Consider the following 16,386-nt stretch of genomic DNA (forward strand, 5'->3'; position numbering starts at 1 on the left):
TTTCCAATCTTCAAACTTTATTTTCTCATATTTCACATAATTATTAAGTCGACTCAAATCTAGTATCAATCTCTTTTTCGACCTGTTTTCCGCGACGCTGAGGGGACTTACAATGTGTGGTCTGTATGTAACTTCTACAACACAACCTGTCTTAATTAATTGGGATATTTCTGATGTGACAAAGTCAGCGTTAATTCTTGCAGATTTGTTATTTCGAAAAATCATAGACGGTGGAACGGAAATAAAAGGAATTTCGTAACCAGAATGTATGACTTTCAAAATATAAGTAAAAGCCCCAATTTCTTCCCATTTACTGTAATGTCTTTTTAAACTGTGTTTTATGCTACTTTCTGTTTTACTCTTTTGAATCTTTTCGTGAACACAAGTCAAACAACCTGTATACTTATCATTGACTTTGAGTGGTCTTTCCCTTTGGGCAGTTGGACTTCCAGTGCCCTGTTGCAAAACAGTTGAAACAAACGTCGTACGGCATAGGCTGTCTCCTTGACTGCTTGTTTCTGCCCTGGCCGTAGAGAAATGGCTGTTGCTGCTGCTGTTGAAATGCAGGAAAGGGCTGAAAAGTACTAGAAACCCCAGGAAAAGCCAGTTGAGCTGGAGATCCCGCTGCTGCCGCCGGTGGTGTTTTTTGTGTCCCATAAGGCTGAAATCTCTTGTTTTGTTTCTGATGTCTAAGGGCCCTGTTTTCGGCGCTGCGAATCTTCTTTTCGTCATCAGAGTTGTCTGCGATCTCGTTACTCTGGTATTCGTTGACGGTTTTCCAACCGGCCGGAGACGAATCAGCTATCCGTATATACTTCTGACGCGTTTTTAATTTTTTATTTAAGTCGGAAATAATTTTCAATGATTCAGAATCCTTCAAGTCAAAGGCTCTTGACTCCATCTTCTCTAAGCCCTCTAACAATTCGGCATTAAATTCGAACTGAATTCGGTTACCTTCGGACTTTATCTTGTGCAGAGAATTTTCTTTGAGTTTCTTCGAAATAGATTCGGACTGTTCCGCTTTTAACTGCCCCGAGAAAGTTTTGAATTGAGACTGTATTACTCCCGTGAAGAGTTTAACTAATTAATTTTAATTAATGTCCGAGATTTCTAATGAAGAAGTCCCTCCTGTGCTGTCTTTTGGTAATTTATCTGTATCTAAAGTCAGCTCATCGCCCGAATCGCCCATATTACGTGGAAATAGAGAGTGGCAAAAAGACGTGTTATCTGCACTGAAAAGAGCCTTCGAATGGCTATAGAACTTTCGGCGCTAACAGCGGTCAGTTAAAACCCGTGCAATGAATATTTAAATGTCACCTGACAAGGTGACCAGTATTGCAGCCAATAGATTGACTTGGGAAAACCAAGTATGATCCCGAGGAGATCAATTGGGTCTAGCACGTTACTATAACAAGGGTATTTTTACCAGATTTTTGAAATTCTTGGGTAACATTGCTTCGTCTATCAGTTACTTTTGTTTTATACTTCCATGGATTCTTTACAGTGTTGTATTATACTCAGGTGACCGTTAAGGCCCTTAGGCCTATTGTTTGTATTACTGTCCTAGCGACTTCTTTTCAGTCAAATACATGAGTGTTATTGTAAAAAGTCACTAAATTGTGATATTTCAAAAAAGTATACCATCTGGGTTGGTCTAGGATTTATTAAAAGTTTATGGAAGCGATCATGCATCGCTTACAAAACCGGAAAACAGTGATGTCGTTAGAGCCATTTCAGCCTTTTTTCCCTATCAATTGTCTTAAAACCACATTTTCAGCCCCACAGACGTTACAGATCATGTTAATTTTGTATTGTATTAATAGCCATTCTCTGTAAGCATTTAAACTCTTATATAGGGAGTGTGGCACGCTAGGTCTTGGATTTTTATGAAACTTGGCACACATTCCTATATTGATGTATGAAACTAAAATTCATAATAAAATGGTTGCTATGGTCAATGGTTACCATGGCAACCAACATACATTTTTCATGGCCTACAAAATGCTAAATTTTGATGAAAAATGACCATTTTTGACTAATTAAAAGTCTTTAATACAAAAAGATATTTACATGACTTTATCTTTTTGTCAAAATACATCATTTTTATAGTTCTTTAGATAATTCCTGGTATTTGAGTAACCTAACCTCATAGAAAAAATATCCCCCCTTTTTAAGTATGATTTTTCTAAGGAAAAATTGTAGATTTTAGGCTCTTTTGAAAAGCCTGGTATAAATTTTTGCGGACATATTGGAAAAAATAAATACATTGGTTTGAAAGCCCATATATAGTTGTAATATAAACCATAAAGAACCACTTGGTATTCATATCTTGTTTTAATGTTACCATGGTTACAAACTAATGCTTTTTTAAGAATTCCAGACAAGGGCAATAGGTATCTACTATCAGTTTCCATATAAATACCTGAGTATTTTAAAATGGATTAAAACCAAATTTGTACATATAGTACACAATAGCAAAAACAAAGAAAAAAAAATCAATTTTCATAACAAAAGGTCAAAGTTCAAGGTCAATATGGCTCGATTTAGATGGAAAAGTAAGGAAACTAAGCACGTTTCTTCAATGCCATAAATAATACTTGTGTTTTAAACAACGTAATTATGAATAAACAAAATTACAGTTCTGGTGGACAATACATGTAACTAGCATCACATGAATTGGTAAATACGGACAGAAGGTCAAAGTTCAAGGACACAATGGTATATAAAATTTGCCATTTTATCCCCTACTTTCACTTAAAGTGGGGGATATTTATTTAGGTCTGTCTGACGTCCATCCGTCTGTCAGTCTGTCTTTCTGCAACACTTTTGTTTCTGCACGATGTCGCGTGAAGCCTTTGAGCCTTTGCAATGAAAGTTTATATAACAACTCCCTGTGACCTAAGGAAGACCCCCATTGATTTTAAGGTCAAAGGTGAAGGTCATGAATCATAATTCTGTCTGTTTTAACACTTTATTTCCGCGCAATATCTCAAAAACTTCGAGCTTTTGCAATGAAATTTTACACTGAAACTCCCTATGGCCTAAAGAAGACCACTATTGATTTCGAGTTCAAAAGGTCAAAGGTCAAGGTAAAAAATTTATACATTCTGTTTGTGTGTAAACTTTTCATTTCCGTGCGATATCTCAAGAAGCTTTTAAGCTTTTGCAATGAAATTTTATATCATAACTCCCTTTGGTCCAGCCCGCAACTCTTAAAGTATCCCGTTCCCCCAACCCCACCATCCTCCGACCCCACCCCTCAAGATCCGTACATGCTCTTTTTTTCCTTAAGCAGGGGACACAGCTTCTCTGAATTAGCTTGTTAGTATAGCATTTAAACTCGGATATTGTGAATGTCGTATCCTGTTTTATATACAATGCATTTTACTGAAATTGGTATTACATTCTCACCTTTAGCTTGATGCATAATGTTAAAATGCTATGAGAATGGTTTCATTTATTGAAAAAAAAGTAGCCAACTCAAAATATTGAAAGCCTATACACGTACCATATTGAGTGACTTGTACGTAGAGCATTGTGCTACGTGCATGTAAATACACTCTTTTGTTGTTTTGGTAGACTAAGTCCTTGTTCTAAAATGTACATTTTTAGACCCTATTCAACACTCCACACTTTTCCAGTGACAGTCAGAATGTGTTTTCCTGTGACTTTTTTTTTCAGAGAAGTTGACAGAAAAAGCCTAAATCCATTTTACTTTGCAATACAGTAAAAATCTATCATGTATTATTCTTAAAAACTTGAAAATTAAGAGACATTGAGATGATAAATATTTTAACCCAAATATGCCTGGATTTAAGTAATAGATCTGCTACTTCCAATATTTAATCAATAATAATCTTTTGTAAAAATCTGCTGGACCTGCTCAGATAATCTGATTTTGTGTTTTCTCGAATTTATGTCGGTTGCTAAGTTTGAGTTGGTTGGTAAGCTTGATAGAATTGTACACCTTATGGTTTGTATTGTAAACATAATTTCTAAACTTGAGTCCTTGAAAATATTGAAAATAATCTGTCCCTGCCTCCTTCCTACGGTTTTCATTTTTTAAAATGAACATGATAAAGTAACCAATGACCAGGACTTACTCCATCCCTTCCAGGAACAATGTAAAAGCACTTACCCCAAATAAATGGGTAAGAGGCATTTGTAAGAAAAACACGGATCCGTTGTGAAACATTAAGAAACGTTATATATAAATATGAAAGAAAGCGGTTCATTCATAAGTGATTAACCCCAACCCGCCCCCATTCCCGAGTATAGATTTTTTGTGTTTAATTTTATGATTTTTTTTCTTTTGGTAGAAAGGGGTGGGGTGGGGGTGGGGGGCTTGTCAGAAATTTATTTATGTTTTCATTATTAATAAAATACAGCTACACAGATTTACTATTAATTTTACTGCTACAAGGTTCAATCTACATTTATCTTAGTCTAGAGAAATGATAAACTTGATAAAAATGATAACTTTAAATATGATTCAGACAATTTGCATTTCTATGCAAACACACACACACCCCCTCCCCCCCCCCCCCCTTTAAAAAAATTGAAAGTATAATTTTCACTGGTCGAAAGGAATCAATTACAAAACAAAACATTTTCATTACTGACCTTAAAAAATTTTTTTATTCTTTTTTTTTTTTGGATAAAGATCATTAATTCCCTTAAAGAAAATACTTGGATCAGGAACATTATCAATTTCTTTGTAAATATTTTCAAAGTCACTGAATAAGAAGTTCAAATCTGAAATATACACAGATAACTTTTCTCTCTTTTTTTCTGAATCAGATACAGATAAAGGCAAACAGTAGTATTAAAAAGATTGAGTTTTCTGTTACATCCCTCACAAATACAGGGTTTTTAGGTGTGGATTTTTTTTTCTACATGTAGCCTTTAAATAGAGATAAAATATACTTTTACGCTCTTTAATTTTAGAATGAGGGTGTAAAGAGTATCAGTTTATATTTCAAATGTAGCAAATCCTATCAAGTGAAAACACTCATCATATAAAAATTGTAAATTATGAATGACATAAATTCTGTTTAAAACTGCATAATATGACTGCGTTGACTATGGGTTAAGGGACGACCGTTTGATTCAGAAGGGGGGGGGGCAAATTTTTTCCGAGTCAGATCATTTATTTTCATGGAATTGAAGGACAGATTATTTATTTCCAATATGATCCAGGACAGATTATGCATTTTTTGCTTCACTGAAAAAAGTCTGAAAATAAAATAAACAATCGACCCCGCCCCAAGGGAATGGGGGGGGGGGGGGCGTAGGCATTTGTTTTGGGAATAATTTTTTTTATTATTTTTTATAATAATAATACTTATTATAATATGGGTTAAAAATCATTACCGAAACAAGTGCCTTTGGGTTGGAGGTTGTAGCACTTATCAAAGATGGATTATTTATTTTCCTGCCAGTTGAGGACAGATTATTTATTTCCAACATTTTCAAGAACGGACTTTAGTTTCTAAAATCTGTAACCCCCCCCCCCCCCTTCGCATCAAATGGTCATCCCTTTAATGACAGACATCAACTTACATACATCATTCAATATTCAACTTCAACTTCCAGTTCTGTACAAACATGTAAATGTAGCTTGACTTTAATTATTTAGGTAAAATCAATAGCCTAGTTCTCTCACATTATAATTCAGTTTTTTTTCACATTTGTTTTAAAAAGGCACTGACTTTCCAAGGCTGTATTCATTATAATACATGTATGTCACTCTGACTAGGACATTGTACCTCTTCTTACAACCAATTCAATGTAATTCTGATATCTCAAGTTTATCTTTTATCCCCATTTTGAAACTCCTAAGACCTTGAGGCTTAGGCTTCAATATCATGAATATGCACAGAGCTGATTTCCTGTACCATGTGGTCTTTTACATTTCGCCACTGTTCACTCATCAAAATTATTCTTTTGCATGCAGGAAATAAACAAAGCGGTTAAAATTTGTATGCATATTAAATAAATAGAAAACACCAGTTGATTTTACTTGAAATCCAGGATACATGTTGATAATGTTAACAACTTCCAGTCAGTTTTGTCCAATGATTTTTTTTATCTCTCGCACTAAAGAGCTCACAATTATCAAAGGGAGATAATTCAATTTTTAAATGAATGTCTGCTATTTTAATCATAGATTTCTTATATTTATAGACTGAATACCAACAATGTTTTTAAATACCTTTTAAAATCAGATGTCATACTTTTTATTTCTGTGAGTAACATGGATTGAAGTAGCCGCATTTCATTGATTGCCATTCCCAAAAATTGCATTTTTTTCAGAAAAAATCAACTTTAGACACCGTTTCCATGGTAACTACTCAACATTCATATGATCTAACAATATTTTTTGGAGTAGTTTATGAGGTGGTAAATTCTAGCCAAATTTGAAAAAAATCTGTGACTATGCGTGCCACAAAAGTTTAAGTGGTTACAGAGAATGGCTATTAAATACTTAGGAAAGGTGTAATGTCGCACCGTCGACTGCATGAAATTTAAAAAAAACTGCGCAAAGTCATGCGCACTCGAATTAGACTCGGCCTCGTTTAGTATAATAAAAACCTTATTATTGTCTATATTTTGTCAAAGTATTAAGCTATACTCATGTATGATATGTAAATACTTGCTGAAAATTTCAGTAAGTACACGAATTATTTTTCATTTAAAATCCTTTGTCCATGATTTTACTGGACAACCCTCGTATATATAAGGCTATAGATTTTGATTTATGTCGTGTGAAAGAAATCATGGAAATGAGTAAAGAAAAGAAGATCAAAGTTAGTGAAGTATAAAAAATATATTTCAAAAGACTTCTTAAGGATGGTGACAAATTGAGGCTTTATAAAAGAAATGATGTTAAGGATTGGTAAATTATGTATTTTCTATTCTTTATTAATACACATGTAATAATTAAAAATGACACATTTTCTTATCGCATAATGTAAAAGTACTCACATTATATAATTGCAAGGTTTCTTATAAATGTATACAGTTCATTGTTACCTCTTGTTGTCGCATATCTGAGGATCTATTAAATCAGACAGAATGAAGGCATAGTTTGTAATTTTAACAACTGATAAAATAGTACTGTCTCTTACGATCCAGAAGGTATAGAATTGTAATTTTAACAACTGATGAAATAGTACTTTCTCTTACGATCCATTCCAAATATATAACGATATCTTCCACTGGGGCCTGCAGCCAAACGCAGGGGTCAGAATACATATTTTTGTCCATTGCGCATTTTTATATACATGTATGCTAAGGAAAGGATATGAAATAATAATAAACCAGAAATTTATCGGGAAGCAAGTCCAGATTAAGATTTTAAAATTACGCATCTGAGAGCCTAGTGGTATGGCGTCCGCTTAGTGATCGAGAGGTCCGGGTTCGATTCTCATTCGCCGAGCCGCGTCTTACATAGGTAGTGGCTGTTCCTTCGCCAAGCGCCCGGCATTAGAAGTGAAAGTCAAGGGTCTTTCGGGTGAGACCTTAAAAACCGAGGTCCTGTGACTGTTCCTTCGCCAAGCGCCCGACATATAAAATAAGAGTCATAGGTTCTTCGGGTGAGACTTTAAAAACCGAGGCCCTGTGTCACGGTAGGCGTTGGCACGAACTATCACTGCTCAATGGCCCTAAGTGCAGAGTATAGGTCTAAATTTGAAGCCCTACACCGACATTCGGTGACGTCTCTATATGAGTGAACAATTCTCGAATAGGACGTCAAACAACATACAAGCAATCCGTCACCGCACCGTGCAGCATGTATAGTCTGCTTGCTGAAATCATCGGTTTGATCCATGGTATTATTACATGGAAAGATTTCCTTTTCGTCATCTAGAGATATTCTTTATTTTGATGATGGTTAGGTTACGAATGCTTTTTAGAGGATTCCGAGAAATAGTATAAAATTTTCCTCCACAAAATTTCATCGAGAACGTGTCTGTTTTATGATCATACTAAAAGGGAAATAGAATTCTATATTATAGGGTTATTGAACTTTTATTGGTGAATATTGACACGAGTTGGCTTTACAAATGCACGAGTTGCGGCAACGAGTGCCAATATTCCCCAATATAAGTTCAATATCTCCTTTATTATATAGCTAAAACATTTACCACTGATTTATATTAATTATTTTAATAAAATAAATCAAAATTAATGATAATTATTCAGAATCAGTATCTAAATTAAAACTGAGCAATATCAGCGTCTCTCCTGGAAGTAATTCCAATGATCCTACAAAGTGCTATGATTTGCTTATTGGGGTTTTTATTGATCCTTATAGGTACTTAATTATTAATTAATATTTTGTGTAATAGACATATCTTACCTAGCTGCCACTACCCATCATGAAGGTTGACCAGACGTCATTTTTTTGTTTACAACGGGGCGTTCGAATTCGGAATGTTTCAGAGCATATATCTTGCAAACTGAGCGTTCAATAAAACGTTAAGATTCTGAACGCTGAAATTCTTCAGATTTTTAGTAGTTTTTTTTTTTATTATAGACAATAGACTATTTATTAGTTATATAATAATGCAATTTATGTTATTAAAAAAATCACTTCAATTGCAAAACATGTAGATTGGCTTTTGATTTAATTTTCCTCTGTTTTAGTGTCCATGCTTCTTCTGTTTATTATAATAATTCCTCTTATAAATGTTAAAAGAAACTGACTGTATAGTAAAGAATAATGAGACTCTAAACACTGCAAAACAAAGAGTCTGAACTTCATGGTAAAGTAGATCGGTGAAATTTTGACCACTTTTGCTGATGTATGGCTTTCAATCCCCCAAGTATCAGTTTCTTAAATAAATAAGTTTGAAATAGATTCAGAGTAGTTAAGATGGTTTGTACCATATATAACTGTGTACGAATTCTTTGCAACAAAATAACTGTTATTGAAAGGGACACTGATAGAAACAGAAAGTGAAGAGTTCAGGTAATGCAACCTCTTCATAATGTTTTCACAGTCCCCCCCCCCCCCCTCCGGAAAAAAATCATAATTATACTATACAAAAGAAAACAAATATACTATAATGCATGTATATACAAAAGAAAACAAATATTATACTATACAAAAGAAAACAAAGATTCATTTTACAGTTTAGCGTGCCCTCTCAAAAAAGATGTTTAATGCCATATTTTTTGCATTTGCTTATCAAAGAATTTCTGCTTGGATGTGCCCCCCCCCCCCCCCACCACCACCACCACCACACCAAGTGAAATCCTGTAGGTTCCTAATGGGCCTTGGTTAGAACATAGCTTTCATAATATTAGTATCTACTGTACCCATGGGCGGATACAGGATTTGTGATTAGGGGGGGGGGGGCGTGGATAACTTCGTTTAGGCAGGGGGTCTGGGGGCCGCCTTAAGGCCCCCAGTAGGTCCGGGGCGAAGCCCTGGTGGGGGCCCAGGGGGCGAAGCCCCCGGAAGCTCCTGGGTTTTCGTGTATTTTAAGAGTAAAACCAGGCACAATAATAGTGGTATTGGTTAGTTTATATGTACCAAAGTTTGGCATTATTAATACTAGTCATATCATATTTTGAATAGAGGGGGCCCAGGGAGCGAAGCCCCCGGAAGCTCCTGGGTTTTCGTGTATTTTAAGAGTAAAACCAGGCACAAAAATAGTGGTATTGGTTAGTTATATACCACAGTATGGCATTATTAATATTAGTCATATCATACTTTGAAAATTTTAGGGGGGGGGGGCGTGCGCCCCCCACGCCCCCCCCCCCTTAAATCCGCCAGTGGTACATTTCTGTGTTAGAAATGTGACTTACATGTACGTGTAAATAAATTCGCTGGACATGAAGACGTGGATTTCGATTATTTCAGACGTGAATTTCAGGTTTTAATTACATGTACATAATTCTTTACATCTAAAATATACCTAATTTGAATATTAAGGAATTTTTATATTTTCAAATGAAATCAGCATACATCATTAAACACAGATACACTTACGGAATTTACTGAATTAAATATTTCTTTATTTTGTTGTAACGCAGACAATGTGATCTGCATTGTAGAACATGATGTGATACATGTACATATGTGTAGCTTAACGTAATGCACCTTGTACTTTTATTTACTGAGAGGACTTAAAGATTTAAGGTCACGGCAGAAACCCAAAGAAGCGGCTAGCCGACGTTTTTCAATATCCAAACTGGAAATGAAACATTTACAATGAATCTTTAAATAATTGAGTTGAACTTAATAAATTACAACTATGGAGAATAAGATATTTTGACTTGATGTAAGGTCTGAAAGAAAATGGAAGAACTTGTCCAGTCAGAAACCCACAGATTGGGATTGCTCATAACATAGAATGATATGGTCTTAATGCAAGGTCATTTGGACAAGGACTGTAAATTTGTTCACCGTCTTTCTACTGGTGAAATATTGGAAGTTGACACCTCATTCAAGATTGTTTTTTTTACCTTAGAATGTGTCATGACCTTGACCCAAAGTCAGTACTTCCAGTCCGCAGCTCCGGCTTTGCAAAGAGCTTTGCTCTAGTTATCATTATTACTGTTCATAGGCGAGTAGTAAAGGTTTAAGAAAAAAGGGGGGGACAAGCAAAAAAACAAAAAACTAAGCTGTCTAAGCTCGAAAATCCTATATCGTAAGGGGGAGGGGATGAACCTTCCTCCTACTGTTAAGTATATTTTTTTAACAAATGCTGGAATTTGCCAGTGTTCGACATTACAGCTACAAAAGTGGGCGAGGGCATCTAAATGAAATTTTTCACATTAAACCTACAGCAAAAGACTATATACAGAAAAAAGTCGGGGGAGGGCAGCCCCCCCCCCCATCCTCGCGTTTACAGCCCTTGTTCAGATATGTAAATTCGGTTTGTAGAATATGGTAACTCATATTCATAACATAGGAGCGTTTTGTGTCTTCAGGTTGAGTAGGAGGGGGTTTTCAAGGTCATTCTTTTGTTACTTTAAGCACTCGATCTGAACATCACGGAAGGACTGAACCTTCTGCCTCTACCTTCTCGCGGGATCCGCAACTACATTTTTTTGGTTTTAGTTTTTCCTGATGTTTAGGTCATGGTTAGATAGAATATCTCAGAATTGATAAGAAGGTAGATCTCGAAGCAAAATGTAATAGCACAAAATGTTACAATCCAATTATCACAGTTTGCTTTATTATTAAATTTTACACTGTTATTACAGTTTGCTTTGTTATTAATCAAATTGTGCATTGTTACTGAGCTCGCATGTCCCTGATGTACAGGGCCAGGAATATCGAAAAAAACCCGTCTCCTACGTCGTGTAGCCTGATTATTAGATTGAATATGCATAAATATATTCCATCGAAAATAATGTAGATATTCTTCTGCTCGTTATAATAATGGGAATCGACAGGAGTATGTCACCACTGAGTGTAAAGTGATAGCGCCTTTGTACACAATCTCATGTTAGGCCAGCATTTTTTTTTTTATTTTTAGGTTTGCAAACCGGCCGCTCGATTTTTTGAATTTTTAAAAAAAAAAAAAAAAAATTGAAAAAATATGGAATTTGTTCTTTCCGATGTCAAATTTGTATCGGGATCGAGATTTCGAATTTACGAACTTATACTTCCTCTTTATTAGCTCACCTGAGCCTAAGGCTCAAGTGAGCTTTTCTGATCAAAATTTGCCCGTGTCTGTCGTCGTCGTAAACTTTTCACATTTTCATCTTCTTCTCAAGACCCACTGGGCCGATTTCAGCCAAACTAGGCACAGAGTATCCTTAGGTAAAGGGAATTCAAGTTTGTTCAAATGAAGAGCCACACCCTCTTCCAAGGGGAGATAACTAAGAAATAGTGAGAAATTGGAGGCTGTATTTAAAAATCTTCTTCTCAAGAACCACTGGGCTAGAAAAGATGAAACTTATATGAAAGTTTTCTGACATAATGAAGATTCAAATTTGTTCAAATCATGACCCCTGGGGGTAGGGTGGGGCCATATTGCGTGATCAAAGTTTTACATAGAAATACATAGAAAAATCTATAGAAATCTTCTTCTCAAGAACAGCAAAGCCATTAGTAGTGATATTTATGTAGAAGCATCCTTAGATAGTGTAGATTCAAGTTTGTTCAAATCATGACCCCCGGGGTTAGGGTGGGGCCACAATTGGCGATCAAAGTATTACATAGAAATATTTAGGAAATATCCTTTAAAATTTTCTTCTCAAGAACAGTACAGCCATATTGGTAATATTTATATGGAAGCATCCTCAGATAGCATAGATTCAAATTTGTTCAAATATAACCCCCGGGTTAGGGTTGGGCCATATTGGGTGATCTGATCAAAGTTTTACATAGAAATATATAGGAAAAATCTTTAAAAATCTTCTCAAGAACAGCAAAGCCTTTATTAGTGATATTTATTTAGAAGCATCTTCAGGTAGTGTAGATTCAAGTTTGTTCAAATCATGACCCCCGGGGGTAGGGTGGGGCCACAATGGGCTATCAAAGTATTGCATAGAAATATAAAGGAAAAACCTTTAAAAATCTTCTTCTCAAGAACAGTAAAGCAATGATTAGACATATTTATATGGAAGCATCCTCAAGTAGTTTACATTCAAGATTGTTCAAATAATGACCTCCATGGGTAGGGAGGGGCCATAAATGGTGATAGTTTAACATGAGAATACATAGGATAAATCGTATAAATCTTCTTACCAAAAATAGCAAATTCATGATTAGTCATATTAATTCAGAAGCATCCTCGGGTAAGGTATATTTGAATTTGTTCAAATCATGTACCCTGAGGATAGGATGGGCCACAATAGATTATCAAACATATGAAAAAATGTTCTTAAGCTATAATTAGTCAAACAAATATGAAAGCATTCTCAGTTAGTGTAGTGTAAAAATAAGTACATGTAGTAAACACACTCTTCCTATCGGCTTAATCCTATGACAGCGATGGTAGATTAGAAGTTCTTGTAAAGTCACCTTGTACATGTAGTGACCAGATTTGTATGCTTTCAGTAATATATCTCATTATATGGTTGGATTAAAGTGTCTGACATATGATCAGTAAAATATGGCAGCCTTTCCTTTATTAATACACCTAAGGAACTAATAACGACATAAGACAGTCTTTAAAAAAAAAAAAAAAAACACACACACACATATATTTATAGGAATTGAAAGTCCGGATGGTTAACCAGAAGCTTATCTACTTCCGTATCTGCTGCAGATCTCGCTATGTAAAGATTAGGATGGACGACCAGAGAGCTACAGCGCAACCCATGTAGAAAAAACTGACAAGTATATATATTGCGCACAAAAGCTGCGCTCGGTTCTGGATTAATTTCTAAGAAAATCTTACCTCAAATTCAAAACAGATGGATTAAAAAAAGCGCTGGACCAAATTATCTTGCAAACCAAAGTAGCAGTATAATCTATCGAGATTTTTCAAATGTTTTAATCTAAAAAGAGTAAAGGAATATGTTAGAAACACAACGTTTGTAATATTTTGAGTTGACACGGAGAAATAAATGGAGAAAAAAAAAATGCACTTTTTTGCGCGCGATATACACATTTTTAATGGGTGGAACTGTAGCTCTCCGGTCTGTCAATATATTTATCGTCGGAGAGATTCACACAATAATTGATCTGCCTCATATATTGAATTATTTATTTTAGCCTATATGAGACAAATAGTTAAATACAAAGGATTTTTGCTCGGAATCCAGTTGATGTTAACCTCAATGTTTTCTTCTTTATAAGTAGTATCCAAGTTTTATATATATATATATATATATATATATATATATATATATATATATATATATATATATATATATATATATATATATATATATATATATATATAAATAAAATTACACATGTACCTACATGTATAACAGAGCCAGGGTAGATATACCATGATATTTTTAGCACTTGTGTTAGCCCCGAGGCGGGGTATTACATGAAAAAAGCACATACTTCCTTGTATCGGTCCATAAACGTGTATTTTCGATTTAGAAGATTTAGAAGATTTTATGAAATTGAAGAAATTAAAGAAGGATTTTCAGACTCTACATGTATAAATGAATGTTAGTAAGCTATTATTATCGGAGCTTTTTTCAAAGGTAAGTACTTGATAACTATATAATTATATCACAGTCAATAGAAAAATTGATAAATATCTTTAAAAAAAAAAAAAAAAAAAAAAAAAAAAAAAAAAAAAAAAAAAACTTCACATAGTTTTTCACTTGTAGTTGTAAAAAATTTATAAAGAAACACTCTTTTTACTTTGGAATTAAAACTAAAATGTCTTAATATGGATGTCTTAGAATGGGAAGACTTAATAGTGTTCACTTGATAAAGTCTCTCCTTCGATACAGGAAGAAATTTTCTCTGCCCCTTGTTAAGATACGCTCTTTTTTTTTTTCCAAATACGATTGAACGTGGACCATAACTTTTTCTTAAATTGTTTTAGCGTAGCGTTTGATATTTGAATTGTGGATGTACTAATTATATCAAATTAAAACGACGTGTATTTTACAATTATCATAATTAGGCATAAATAACCGTTGACATCGAATGCAAATTTTGCCAAAGAAATTTAATTCCGGTAGAAAGTAACTAAAACAAACAATGCTTTGTACATTTAGGAAGTTCGTCAAATGGGAACGATATTAGAAAAAAAAGTTTTCTCATTTAGACATACATGTAACTACATATAAAATGTACTTCAGAAATCAGACTCATCTCTATTTTCGCTTGATCGGTCATTTAAGAAGGTTGACGATTAAAATAAATCATCTTTAAAACACTTGCTCTGAATAAGAAATGGCTGTGTAGAAATAAAAAAAAAAATTTCCGAATGAAAATGCAAACTAAAAATCAAGATGGCTCTAGATTAAAGTAAGAATCTTTTATGCTTTTATTATATTCTTTTAAAAGATTTCTCTGAACGTGTGTTAGATAGATTGCTTTTCCCCCTCTCACTGTGTTTGAATATATTTTCATAATTTATTTCAGTACAAGAGATGTTCGAAAGGCATGGGACTCTCATATCGTTGTGTTGTATAACGATAACTTGCTATGTTATAATCCTGTACCTGATTCCCAATACAGCGCACCCTCTTTGGACCGACTTGTCTAAAGTAGTAAATCTTGACTTATTATTCAACGACACAGATATTAACATGACCGTATCGGTATCCAATAATTCATATTCAAGGATATATCGCACATTTTGGTTCCAAGCAGAGGGACACTTTGTAGATCATTTACGGTATTATGACAGTTCAAAATGTTCCGTGCCAAATTGTATCTTGGAAACCAATATTTCTAATGCTGACATAGTGATATTCAGTCATAAACGGATTCCTAAAAGAGTGATCAAGAAAGAAAAAGGACAAATTTGGGTGTTTAACACGGCAGAAAGTCCTTATCACACGGTGCAGCCAAACAAAGAATGGATGGGCCTTTTTGATTTGTCTATGTCGTATATGGAGGAATCCGATATTTATGTGCCATTGTATGGTAAACTGCAAAAAGTAAAAGAACCTGTCATCAAAAACTACACTGGGATATTCAGCAAGAAAACCAAAGACGCGGTGTGGGTTTCGGGCCACTGTCCAACTCCTTCCAAAAGAGAAAAATTGGTTGAAGAGCTTAGTAAATACTTAAAAGTGGATACTTACGGCAGATGTGGTACTAAAAAATGTGGCAAACAATATGATAATTTGAATGGTTGCCAGTCCATGTTCGAAAGAGATTACAAATTCTTTTTTTCTTTCGAGAATTCATTATGTAAAGGTTACACAACAGAAAAATTGTTTGCGCTGTATTTGAACCGTGCCAACCTAGTTCCTGTCATAAACGGACCCAAAGGCGCTGCTCATTATCTTCCAAAGGGAACTTACATTAATAGTCAAGATTTCGCTTCTGTAAGTCTTTTAGCCAAAGAATTAATCAGAATAGGTTCTAATGAAACACAATACATACGGTATTTAAAAGAAAAGGACAAGTTTATTCCTCAACCATTTCAAAAAACTGTTTTTGATGCCCAGTGTGATTTATGTAAATATGTTAGAGAAGTGAGTAACGGGAAGAAGGTGAGGAAAAACAAATCCTGGCTCAATGTGTTGAATCCTGATGTTTATTGTACAATGGAAAAATAAAAATATAGAATTTATCAAATTATTCAATGTCATTTACTTATGAATGTTTCGGCAGAATAATGTACATGTATATGTGTTTGGCATGCAAGTGTATTTTTCCTTCTTAGGCTAATTCATGGAGAAACTGAAATTAAATATAAAAACTTAGCAGATAAAAAAGGAATTTAAAGAAAAATATCAAATAAAATTCTGTAGAACTCAGAATGC

The 16,386-nt window shown here is 34.4% G+C and overlaps 2 protein-coding genes across 2 annotated transcripts; one reads left to right on the forward strand and one right to left on the reverse strand.

The window, feature by feature from the left end:
• Positions 1-370: 370 nt before the first annotated feature.
• On the reverse strand, positions 371-3,427 carry LOC133176050 (uncharacterized). The gene is made up of 2 exons (XM_061311221.1): positions 3,412-3,427; positions 371-801 (listed from the first exon to the last, which is right to left on the reverse strand). Exons 1-2 carry the CDS (start codon positions 3,425-3,427, stop codon positions 407-409), a joined length of 411 nt encoding a protein of 136 aa, XP_061167205.1. The 3' UTR covers positions 371-406.
• An 11,771-nt stretch (positions 3,428-15,198) lies between these two features.
• LOC133176051 (alpha-(1,3)-fucosyltransferase C-like) lies at positions 15,199-16,179 on the forward strand. Its single transcript, XM_061311222.1, has one exon. The coding sequence runs from the start codon at positions 15,199-15,201 to the stop codon at positions 16,177-16,179; it is 981 nt and encodes a 326-aa protein (XP_061167206.1).
• Positions 16,180-16,386: the final 207 nt, after the last annotated feature.

The sequence above is a fragment of the Saccostrea echinata genome, unplaced genomic scaffold (genome assembly GCF_033153115.1).
Source record: "Saccostrea echinata isolate AGI-Se365-2 ecotype Australia unplaced genomic scaffold, CSIRO_AGI_Sech_v1 ptg000065l, whole genome shotgun sequence".
NCBI classification, from domain to species: Eukaryota; Metazoa; Mollusca; class Bivalvia; order Ostreida; family Ostreidae; genus Saccostrea; species Saccostrea echinata.

Bases quoted from the DNA above. Each gene is read 5' to 3' on its own strand.
- LOC133176051 (XM_061311222.1), top strand. From the start codon at position 15,199: ATGACCGTATCGGTATCCAATAATTCATATTCAAGGATATATCGCACA.